This window comes from Coregonus clupeaformis, chromosome 23 (genome assembly GCF_020615455.1).
Source record: "Coregonus clupeaformis isolate EN_2021a chromosome 23, ASM2061545v1, whole genome shotgun sequence".
Classification (NCBI taxonomy): Eukaryota; Metazoa; Chordata; class Actinopteri; order Salmoniformes; family Salmonidae; genus Coregonus; species Coregonus clupeaformis.
In genome coordinates, this window is record NC_059214.1 from 36618534 (window position 1) to 36631268 (window position 12735).

Consider the following 12735-nt stretch of genomic DNA (forward strand, 5'->3'; position numbering starts at 1 on the left):
GCTAAAAGTTCAAACACTGACAACAAGCATTCACTGAACTCTATTCAGCATCATTTAATCAACATTTTAAAAAATGATTTATGGCATAGATAGAAGATGAGAAATTGCACACTACTCCTCCAGGGACACATTAGATATGGATGGTTGAATTCAACTGAAGCTATTATTTATTTTATTTTTCCAAGTTGTGTTTCTTCCCTACTGTATTTGTTCATGTGCTGTCAGGGTTTCTCTTACGAAGACTTTAAGATTAATTTATTCAATGGAATCAACCTGAATAACTTCATATATCTCTGTAATCATGACACGACAAACACATTAAATACCATTTCTTGACTGGTTGCATTGTTAAACATTTGATACATCTGAAATGACAGTATATTTAGCCTTAACGGAAATTACCCTTTCCATACTGTACATCTTTATCTCAATAATACATTGCAGGCCAGTGCACGCGTCCATCAATGTATTTACTGTAACAGGGCTAGAGTGCTTTCAATGCAACCTTGTGTGAGATTTATTGTACTGTGAAGTGGATTCATGCCCCGGTCTGTAAGTACTACAGTAACTCACAAAATAAAGTAGAACACCAAGACTATATTTAGCCGTGCCGAGGGGTGTGTTAGTATGTTTCTGAATCAAACTATGTGGTGATTTGTGATCCCATCCACGTTCATATTAAAGTGAACTGACCATCAACACTGCAATAGAGACTGTAGTAGTGGAACTCTGAGACTGTTGGGATGAGGGAGATGAGGAAGATGCAGACAATAGTCAAACTCTCTGGGGTGTAGATAAGGATGTAGTTTGGAGTGAAGGAGAGGGGTGGGGAAAGTCATGCAGTTGCAGGGTGCTGGCAAGAGTGATGAGAGTTATGGATAGCCAACATACATGCTAGTGACGCCCACGTCAAAACATCTTATCTTAGCAGGGTGATGGAGTGCAGAGAGGAGAGGTGGAGTGGAGATGGGAGATGAAGGGATGAGAGAGGAGAGGTGAAGTAGAGATGGTAGATGAAGGGATGAGAGAGGTGAAGTGGAGATGGGAGATGAAGGGATGAGAGAGGAGAGGTGAAGTGGAGATGGTAGATGAAGGGATGAGAGAGGTGGTGGAGATGGGAGATGAAGGGATGAGAGAGGAGAGGTGAAGTGGAGATGGGAGATGAAGGGATGAGAGAGGTGAAGTGGAGATGGGAGATGAAGGGATGAGAGAGGAGAGGTGAAGTGGAGATGGTAGATGAAGGGATGAGAGAGGTGAAGTGGAGATGGGAGATGAAGGGATGAGAGAGGAGAGGTGAAGTGGAGATGGTAGATGAAGGGATGAGAGAGGTGAAGTGGAGATGGGAGATGAAGGGATGAGAGAGGAGAGGTGAAGTGGAGATGGGAGATGAAGGGATGAGAGAGGTGAAGTGGAGATGGGAGATGAAGGGATGAGAGAGATGAAGTGGAGATGGTAGATGAAGGGATGAGAGAGGTGAAGTGGAGATGGTAGATGAAGGGATGAGAGAGGTGGTGGAGATGGGAGATGAAGGGATGAGAGAGGAGAGGTGAAGTGGAGATGGGAGATGAAGGGATGAGAGAGGTGAAGTGGAGATGGGAGATGAAGGGATGAGAGAGGAGAGGTGAAGTGGAGATGGTAGATGAAGGGATGAGAGAGGTGAAGTGGAGATGGGAGATGAAGGGATGAGAGAGGAGAGGTGAAGTGGAGATGGTAGATGAAGGGATGAGAGAGGTGAAGTGGAGATGGGAGATGAAGGGATGAGAGAGGAGAGGTGAAGTGGAGATGGTAGATGAAGGGATGAGAGAGGTGAAGTGGAGATGGGAGATGAAGGGATGAGAGAGGAGAGGTGAAGTGGAGATGGGAGATGAAGGGATGAGAGAGGTGAAGTGGAGATGGGAGATGAAGGGATGAGAGAGATGAAGTGGAGATGGTAGATGAAGGGATGAGAGAGGTGAAGTGGAGATGGGAGATGAAGGGATGAGAGAGGAGAGGTGAAGTGGAGATGGTAGATGAAGGGATGGAAGTATCCAAAGTCAGATACAGACACACAAGGCAACCTTTTTTGTTTAGCTTTTATTTACCTTAGTCAATAACTAATATAAAGTTAGTTATGAAGGGAAGTTGCTCAAACTAGTTCAAAGCTCCAGTTCTCTCTGGCCTACGTTTGTGTCTCGTTTGTGGCTTAATCAGCATTTCAAATTAAAACAATGTTTTTTCCTCAGGCAAATTGGATAGGAAAATCTATTTGTGCAACTCATTTTAGATGCGTTTTATAGCAATAGGTGTCAGTGCTGAAGAGCACAGTCACTAATTAGGATGTGCACTGTGTGGGTGGTGGAGGGGGTTTGTGTGTGTGTGCCTGCATGCATGCATGTGTGTGTGTGTGTGGGTGTATATGTGCGTGTGTATGTTCTTTCACCCATTATATCTTTTTTTTAATGTGCAAAAGGTGATATATTAGTTAATTACTTTGTAAAACAAGCAATTTTCGGACGCTGACGTATGGTCTGGATTTCCTGTAATATTTGTGATTGTGAAAGGCACTGTATTTTGTTGTGGAACTTCTACTGCAGTCATTCACTTCTGAGTCTGATCAGTGTTTAAAAAGCTGTTGCAATGCCCTTATACAAATGTGGGCAGTTGAGAGAGAGCTGAAAGATATTCAACCTTCAGAATAGAACCTTAAACGTGACATTTTGTCAAAATGTAACTTTAGTAAATCACAGCATTTTTTGGTGGAACTTCTGCTGATGTCACTTCTGTTGTGAGTCTGCTTTCTTATTCAGTAGATTCAAAGCTGTCTCGTTTGGGTTCCCATGTCAATAGACTGTGTCTAATCTGTCTCTCTTGGGTTCCCATATCAGTAGACTGTCTCTAATCTGTCTCTCTTGGGTTCCCATATCAGTAGACTGTCTCTAATCTGTCTCTCTTAGGTTCCCATGTCATTAGACTGTGTCTAATCTGTCTCTCTTGGGTTCCCATGTCAGTAGACTGTGTCTGATCTGTCTCTCTTGGGTTCCCATATCAGTAGACTGTCTCTAATCTGTCTCTCTTAGGTTCCCATGTCATTAGACTGTGTCTAATCTGTCTCTCTTGGGTTCCCATGTCATTAGACTGTGTCTAATCTGTCTCTCTTGGGTTCCCATGTCATTAGACTGTGTCTAATCTGACTCTCTTGGGTTCCCATGTCATTAGACTGTGTCTAATCTGTCTCTCTTGGGTTCCCATGTCATTAGACTGTGTCTAATCTATCTCGTTTGGGTTCCCATGTCATTAGACTGTGTCTAATCTGTCTCTCTTGGGTTCCCATGTCAGTAGACTGTGTCTAATCTGTCTCTCTTGGGTTCCCATGTCATTAGACTCTGTCTAATACATCTCTTTCATAACAATATGTGTAGTAATGCCTAGGAGCAGAGAGCTACAGAATCTCTACAGAACCTTCATCATTTAGCCTTAATCATGCCATTTTGTCAAAATGTATCTTTAGTAAATCGGTGTATTTGGATTAGAAGTCAGAAACTATATTCAAGAGCCTCAACATTATGCACCAACAAAACAAATCAGTGTGGCTTGTAGGATTATGGTTACTTTTTGTGTCTGTTTTTGAATCGATGGGGACTCAACAACAAAAGTCCTTGAGGTCCTTCACGCCCCCTCTCTGTAACCCTCTCCCCTAAGGATCTCAGTCAGGAGCATGAATGGGATGGGGATTGATCTGAGTTCACATCCCAGCCCTATAGCCTGTTCTGTCCTGTTCTGTTCTGTTCTGTCCTGTTCTGTCACGTCCTGCCAGCCTGGGACATAGATATAGAACAGTTGTTTTATCTCTATGGCCTGGGATCTGAACTCACCCTATATCTCCTGGTTCTTGATTGGAGCTGTGCTGCAGAGTCTGGGGCTGAGGCTGGGGGAAGGGCCGGGGGTAGTACAGGCGCGACGGCGGGAGCCACGACGGGCGGACTGGTCCCTTCCTCGTCGGATGGGGAACCCTGTAGGTGAAACACCTACCGAGGGTGAGTGGCACAACTCTCTCATATACTCTTATGTACTCTCTTTTTGATATACTTATACTCTCTCTCTCTCTCTATCTTATATCTATCTTATATACTACAAAACATACATCTAAAATGAAAGTATATTTAGCATCGACGGTGAGTGGCACAACTCTACTGAGAGTGGGCTATAGTATACAGCACAGCAGAGCCCCCGTCACCCAACTGTCCACCAGACTTAATAAAGTAGCTTCACTCCAACTACATTACATCTACATAAATAATGGACCACTGCCCAACAGAGACTGACTCAGCATTCTGCGGATGGAAAGATTCACTTTCTGACGAATTAGGTCTTTAAGGCAGGAGCATATTTCTTAACAGACTACAGGGCACCATCCATGATCAATCAATGGTTAGAGAGTCATTCCTTATCAATGGGTTTTATTACTGACATGGCATCTATAGAATGTAACTCTGAGACACTTGCTATGGGTAATGCACAAATTATTGACATTCCCTATTCCATCAGTGAATTAGTATCTATGAGACACATAAGATGTTGGACAAGGTAGTGATATAGTCTAGTCTATGAGATTAAAACCTGCCTTTTGGGTGTTAGACGTACTGCTCATGTTCCAAAGCCCCAGTGTTTCTATCATGCTCCCTATGGCTGCATGCCTGCTTGTTTAGAAGAGATATCAGAGAGATCTCCAACCTTATAAAGATCTAACCTGCCTTGTGGGTCTTAAAGATGCTGATCTCTGTTGGACTCCTTCCCCGCCTGCTGTGTTCAGTAAACAAGGAGCTCTGCATAAAGCGCCAGGACGGGGGCAAAGGAAATGCCAACCAGCACTGTCGGTATCCTCTTAATTGGGGCTTTCTTTAGAAGCTACTGACACCCTTTGATTTCTGTTAACTCCGCTGGACACCATGCAGTGCTTGTTTTATACAGTAATTCAAAGAGATATAATACTTTCATATGTCTTTCATGCTGTCATAAATAGGCATTTTCATGCTGGACACAACCATGGTTTTATGACTTTAGCTTCCTCAAATCATCAGATTCCTGTCACGCATCAACAATCCCACAACAGTGATCTGATCGAAGCTTTGAAGTTGTGGTCAATGGCCATCCTTGCCTATATCAATTATTTATCTAAACTAACTGAAGAGTGGCCATTTTTATTGTTCCAGTCACAGTTTCCACTCTCTGTTCTGGCTCCACGTGTAATTTCTCTGTTGAGAAAATCAATAGGAACAAATGAATGGTTTTTCAAGAGGCGGAAAATGTCCTTCCCTCTCGCCGGGCCCCGCCACTCAAGGTTAGTGGGGATTGGAGGTTGAGATGCACTATTGATGGACTTGATCTCACATCAAACCAGCAGGCTTTAGACACGCTCACAGGCCTCTCTCTCTCTCTCCCTGAGGGGTGCATGGCTGTGCATCCCAATACAGGGCTAAGAGGCTTCGTTGACGTGCCGCTCGTTCGCTCAACACCGATCCACCCATGGGCCCTGATCAAACTAGTGCACTAGAAAGGGAATAGGGTGCCATTTGGGACACACACCCAGTCACCGACCACAATGGATTAAGTACACAGGTGTAAAGGGCTGATCTCTCACAACCTTATTAGAAATGCACTGCTTCACTGAAGTCGCCCATACTAATTAGCTAATGCCAGGCCTCTTGTTGGAGATGTAAGAGCATTGTAAGTGATATGGAGCTGTCTAGAATTAGTGGCAGGTGTATCGCTTGGGATGAGCAATCACAGTTTGATTTAATTGAATTGAGTTGAAGAATATGATCAAGGACTAAGGAGGAACATGGATATTAGGATAATCAAATGAACTACCTGGCCTTTTTGAGAGATTTGATTTCTTGGAAACAAAATTACAAAGAATAACGTAACAGAAACAGACAACTATGGACTATGGTCTATGCCCCTCAAACTCAACTCTGGACCTCGAAGCCAGTTCTACTGCTTTTTTTCATTGTTCCCTGATTTAGACCTGGGAAACCAGGTGGGTGCAATTAAGTTTAAGTAGAACAGAAAACTAGCAGGCCCAGGAACTTGTTGTGTAAGAGTTGAATACCCTTGGTCTCTGTGTTGCATTTACCACCAACCTAGACACACTTGTATACCAAACTTCACAGGAATACTTTAGGGACCATGCTTTTCTGGGGAATGGAAATGGAACATTAGCATAATTTTATATTATGCTAACCATCACACAAGTGGATGATTGGGGACACAGTATAGTTTCACAAAAGCGTAAATGAAGTCAATGTCATTGGTCACCTCATGCACTAAAATGCTAAATCATAATGGAAACTACCCAAACTATACAATCAAGTTCCATCACCCGTAGAGCTCAATCATGTGCAATTGTGTTACAGGGTTTGAGCAGAAGTACTTTAGGTTGGTCTTTATATTACAACACATTTTCAGTTAAAGTAAGTCAAACAAAAGATTTCGAATGAGATCATCTTTGCTCTCTTCTATAAAATGTCCTTAAATTGTTTAATTTCATTACATTTCTTTATAATCTGCAGTAAAAAAATTATGAGTCCTGTAATTAGTGTTGTATATGTTTTAGTGACATGTGGACTGAAACAATGTTATCTCTTACTGACATTCAGTCGAGTCATCTCATCATGTTTATTTGGTATAAAGAGGATTAGGGAGGTGTCATGGGAATACCCTGATCATCTAGCTATTTACTAGAACATCTCCTATTTCACATCACTGAACAGGATTGATTCGGATTTACATTGTAGTGTACAACAACTAACAACTACCCATTACTATTCAGGGCATATCTCTGGTTTTGTTTATGTTTGTCATGTCAGTGCTGCTGTTACAGTATTCAGCTCATTGTGTATTCACCAGGTGTTTCCTCCTGTCACTGTGACAGGTCAAAAAAATGCATCTTCTGAGGGGAAAGTTGGCACAATTCCTTCTCATATTTAGAATGAATGCTGCATTATCCAGCATAGTTCTAGTAAACACTGCTGGGTATAGGCAACAGTATATGGGTCTGAAAAATGCAAGTGAAAATTGACTTATTCCTGGCCCCTACTCTATTTTTTTAATCTGTCGGTCAACTGACTCACTCACAGCAAAATATAAAGAGCAGCACTATAGTATAGGCTATTTTTATAAGCCAGTAATAAGCAACACTAATGGTGTTAATCATTTGTCAGTATAGACTAGGACTGTCCACGCCAACACTAAATGACTCTGCCCTCTTCTCCTGCTCTCACCCGACTGACGCATACCCCTCCTACGCTGACAATGTGCTACAGCCTCTTCCACCATGTAATGTCCGACTCCAACACAACTAATTGCCATGATTAATAATCATATACTATAAATAGATCAGCCCAGTTGAGGCTTGAAGGCAGGCCTGGGTATGGGTTTCATTCAGTATGGTAGACAAGCCTACTTCAAGCATGACACAATAATACTCAAACCATGGCTCAAAACATCTCCAGTTTGCCATTGATGAATTTGCTTGCTTGGGGAATCTCCAAGCCCATTGATACAGTGTGAGGCGCCTGTAGTTATTATGCAGCACATAGTTTCATAACTAATCAGTCATTTCCTTTAAATAGGACAGATGTCAAATAACGCAGTGAGTTAATGAGTTCGTGTTGCACTGTGACTCTACACACAGAATAGATTAAATGGATTATCCTACCAGCAGAGACCATTGAGGGGAAACAAAATACCAGTTATAGTTGTCCCTCTCCATCTGGCATGGCCATGCAAATCTTTACACTTACTATGTTATGAGAGGGCAAACATTACAATCATTTTTTGAGTGGAATGGTTGTTGGGGTTGCAACAATTATGCAGTCAACACTGCTGCATTGTTTTGATCACATTCAATTGTTCTCGCTCAGCTCATTACCTAATTAAGCAAAACGAATTATATGCCTGATTATGGTGTGCATCCAAATGAGAAATTAACATTTTAAATGATTACAAACGACTGATCAATAGACAATGCAAATTAAGACAAAAAACACAAAACATCCCTACCTTAAATTCCTCCAGGATCTTGTAAGTTTTCCCCCGGTATTCACAAAAGTTTTTAACCTCCTTGCATTCCGGACAGCATCCATTGTGCTCCACTTTTGTGCACTTCGGGTGTATCTTGGGGCACTCCGGCTGGTCGCACACCGGCCCGTCCTCGGTGCACACGCACGGGCAGTTCGAGTGTCCCGGGAAGAAACGCTCCCCCAATTTGTAAACGAAGCCACTGTCGTCCACGCAAACTTTCCCCCGGTAGTCGTCGAAAATGATGGTGTCGCTGTTGGCAGTTCGCTCGGCCTCGTCCGCGGCGTAATCCTCGGGATTGAGGGAGGCTGGTGACACGGTGGCGTGGAGGGCGAGGAGGACAACGCAGGTCATTGGAAAGAGAGGGCCCATCCTTCGCCGCGGTATTCCTATTGCATTCAAGGAGAGGGTCGAAGTTGCATTTACTTAGCCTTTTACTTTCCATTCACAGCCTGTTCAGCATGAAGGGAGACAAGGCTGTTTGGGACAGGTGGCAAATAAACATCCTGATGATATCATACAAGTGGTGTGGGATATTTTCAATTAGACGTATCCACAACAAGGGACACAATCACAGAGAAGGTTTACAATCTAAGTCGTCTTTGTGTGTGTGGGGGCTTGAGAGAGAGAGAGAGAGAGAGAGAGAGAGAGAGAGAGAGAGAGAGAGAGAGAGAGAGAGAGAGAGAGAGAGAAAAACAAAAAATTAAAGAAATTAAGAGAGACAATATGTGTATTAGAATAAATTAGACCAATAAATAGAAATGGGTCGAGTAAATGTCTTAGGCTAATGTTGGATTCCCAAAAATGAGGTCGGCCATTGCATCGGTAGTGGAAACCTACCAGGTAAAGGATTGGTACAGTTGATAGGCTCGTAGGCTACATTGCAAATACGGGTGTTTTCTTATAGACTAAAGGCTATTGCACCTTGAACCCAGTGCAGTGCAGAGTGAAATTATAACCTAACCTTATATGTCTCCCGTCCTTTGCTTTCATAAAAATAAAAACAGATTTGGATCTTCAATGTGAATTACATGACCAACAGGTTGCTCCATGATAATCATTTGAACACCCTTGTCAGTGGAGATTTGATCACCCCCCCAAAAAAAATAAATAAATATATATTACATGCTTAGTGTTGCTTTTATTTTACTTCAACAGCCTTTACCAAATTACAAATTTCCCCAGTCAGTGCTTAATGCGCAATGGGCTTTAGTCCAAACCCTTCGCCCCTCGCGATGGTAGCTAGAAGAACGGAATCCTGTACTAGCCTCGAGACTAAACTGAGCTCGGTTCATTCTATTCCTTCCTGCCAAGGGAGAGACTCACTGAATCTTAATTGAAAGAAAAATTGATTGACAATATTGTTGTCTTCAAATACCAATCTAAAGTAGGCCTATTTCCTATCATTACATTTATGATATAAACTGCACAATGTCAGTATTTCAAGTAAGAGAAAGCTCCAAGAGAAATAAGATGTGTTGACAATGGAAAAAGGAGATGAGGTCTTATAATGGATTTTACAGTGAATGGGAAGGTGGATAAACTGGGCATTACGGACTCACCGCGTTGAAATGCCTGGTTCCACTAGTAGGAGTCCGGATCAACAGAGATCCAAACCCGGTAGAACGGATTAAAACACAGGACACAACAACTTCCAGATGAACAATTCGATAAAACCACCAGCCTCCAGATAAAAAGATAATCCCCCTTCAGTTGCTATTGTTGTGCGTAAAAGCAGTTAGATACTAGACCATTCTCGGTACCGATGCCTTTGGAGCAGCGCGAGCGATGTGATATGCACACACAAATCGGTCTGATACATGATTATACCTTATTTCCCTGAGATTAAGATAACAACACCACAATAGGCAGTTCATGTGTGAAAAATAAGACTCGAAAAAAAGATTTACGAAATTATATTTCCCACTATTGTTGTCAATAGGCTGATCCTAGTCGTCCACGGCAGTGAGAGTCATTTCAATCAACTTCCAAATGCTGCAGATCAAAAACACCATTCGGTCTTGTTGCATACATCCAGCAGCCCGTGCATGGCAATGGGAATGATAATAGACCAGAGATCCGGAAGATACAACTTTAAGAGGAGAACAAAATAACTAAAATAAACGACATTTACACCTAACATCTCCTTTTCGCGAGGGAAAGTTAAATGTTAGCCTAAATAGACGTTTTATCTTCCACACTTTTCCGTGCGCACTCACTGGGAAGAAGTAGAGAACATAGTAACAATCATAGCTTGATGGTCGTTAGTTGAATAAGCTGAGGCGGAAAAGTACGGATTCAAGTCCTCCGCCTATACGGCCAATGTTGTGAAGAGGAGCATGCAGAACAGCGGCGTTTTTCATGACCCTTGTGAGCAAGACGACGCACTCTACTTCAGGACCACGGACAGCAGCAGAGCAGAACAGCGGCAGACAGCGGTGTCTTCAAGACTGTCGCTGTTCAGTCGAGGATCGCACTGAGCACGCGGAGATTCGAGAGTTTTCCCATCTTGCGTTGAAAAGGCGAATGGAGAACTCTTCAGAGAACTTGAAGTGGCGTTTTATTTTACCAATATCCTCCCAAAATGCACTGAATCAAACGAAATAGCTGGATGTGGTTTGCACACTCAAATATCACATGGAGCCGATTTCATTAAAACCAGAGAGCACAGTTTCTCCATGCGCAGAGGTTATTTCTGCTACTGTAGCCTGTGATCTCTATGTTAGCTGGGTGACCACACACACATTGACATTCTTACAGCAAATAACCGAAAAATAGACTTCACAATTTGATAACTTGTACAGAACAGATGTTGCATAATGTGACATTCTGTTTCTTTCAGAATAGACTACACAGTAATTTCACAGTATTTAAGATTTGCACAATTCCACATAATATCTGCTCTCTGTATGATTGCCCGCAGGGGCCACTGCCTGTCTGCATTTAGAGTCAAAAGAAAGATTACTGAGGCAGAACCAAAGATGATAAATTATACAGTAGACATTCTGGAATTGAATTAAACAGATGCGATCCAATCAAATGAACCCCACTGACCTGCATTGGACTAACGGAGCAGAGCATGCAATAGGCTACGGGGGCTTAGCTATTATTAGAAATGCAATGGGGAACGAGATAGTGAAGGCTGTGGGTCTTGCATGCATCTCGTGCATATGTCACGGTGTAACGCCAATTCACTTCATGCTGTCTGAGTCTGACACTGAAGGCTGTGAAATCATTTAACGTTTTAGACCCTATTGAGTCGTAGACTATTCAACAAATTTGGAAATGAAGCCATGAAGTTAAGATTTATTCTCGAACACCTTAGGCTATATCATCAATATGGTAGCTGATGTCATGATCAATTTCATCAATGTAGCTAGGTTACCTCATCCCACTTCATCCAGGTCCCTGAGGAAACCCATTTAAAAGCCAGTTACCACAATGCTTCTCTTAAGACTTGTGTGCCAGAAAGAACTTTGAGTCTATTTAACCTCTTAAGGATCTGACTCTTATTTCCAATTTTCGCCTAAAATAACATTCCCAAATCTAACTGCCTGTAGCTCAGGACCTGAAGCAAGGATATGCATATTCTTGATACCATTTTAAAGGAAATACTTTGAAGTTTGTGGAAATGTGAAATTAATGTAGGAGAATATAACACATTAGATTTGGTAAAAGATAATACAAACAAAAAAACATGTTTATTTATTTATTTAATTTTTTTTTTTTTTTATCATCTATGAAATGCAAGAGAAAGGCCACAATATAATATTGCAGTTTAGGCACAATTTAGATTTTGGCCACTAGATGGTAGCAGTGTGTGTGCAAAGTTTCTGATTGATCCAGTGAAGGATTGCAATACTGGACTATTTTGTATCAAGTCTGCACTAACGTGCTGAATTGGTCAATTGATACATGTTCAAGTACATAACTTTAGAGAACATACAAAAATGATATGGTAACACAAAATGTAAGTTTACACATTCCCAGGAATGTCATACATGATGGATCATTAGCTCATACACTAACTTTCACACATCTAGATGGCCGGGCGGGGTGGGTGTGGAGCCAGAGACAGTAGGGGTTCAAACTGTAGAACCCAGTTCCCACATTTGAATATGAAAATTGATTTTATCAAACAAAACTATGCTACATTTTATCTCTGGGACCCTTAGAATGACACATCAGAGCAAGATTACTGAATGTAAGTACATTATTTACCTTCAGAGGTGAATGTATCAAACTAGTTGCCATGATACGTTTTTTGTTGTTGTGCACTCTCCTCAAACAATAGCATGGTATTTTTTCACTGTAATAGCTAATGTAAATTGGACAGTGCAGTTAGATTACGAAAAACTTAAGCTTTCTGCCCATTTAAGACATGTCTGTGTCCTGGAAAGTTTGCTGTTACTTACAACAGTGATGCTAATCACATTAGCGCACGATAGCTCAACCGTCCCGTATACGGGACACCGATCCCATAGAGGTTAATAGCCCAATTTTCTGCATGAGTAGAAAGCCAATAGCTTCTGAAATATAAACATGCCAGTTAAAATAACCAAGGTGTCATGCATTGACAGATCAATAGTAGAACCAACCACATGTAACCCAATTAAATGGAAAATACATTATAACCAGAATACATGTTTTAAAGATCAATACAGTATGATGTGCATC

The 12735-nt window shown here is 41.8% G+C and overlaps 1 protein-coding gene across 2 annotated transcripts in view; it reads right to left on the reverse strand.

Annotated features, from left to right (window-relative positions):
- LOC121537000 (von Willebrand factor C domain-containing protein 2-like) overlaps nucleotides 1–10632 on the reverse strand; it is a 30775-nt gene extending 20143 nt beyond the window's left edge. The window contains exons 1-3 of one of the 2 annotated variants that reach the window (XM_041844709.2): nucleotides 9621–10632; nucleotides 8041–8447; nucleotides 3852–3989 (exon numbers count right to left, since the gene is read on the reverse strand). In XM_041844709.2, the coding sequence (XP_041700643.1) occupies nucleotides 3852–3989; nucleotides 8041–8430 (528 nt within the window). In that variant the 5' untranslated portion in view covers nucleotides 8431–8447; nucleotides 9621–10632. The remainder of the gene's footprint in view (nucleotides 1–3851; nucleotides 3990–8040; nucleotides 8448–9620) is intronic. The other variant, XM_041844711.2, reaches the window with a different exon arrangement.
- Between the last annotated feature and the right edge of the window lie 2103 nt (nucleotides 10633–12735).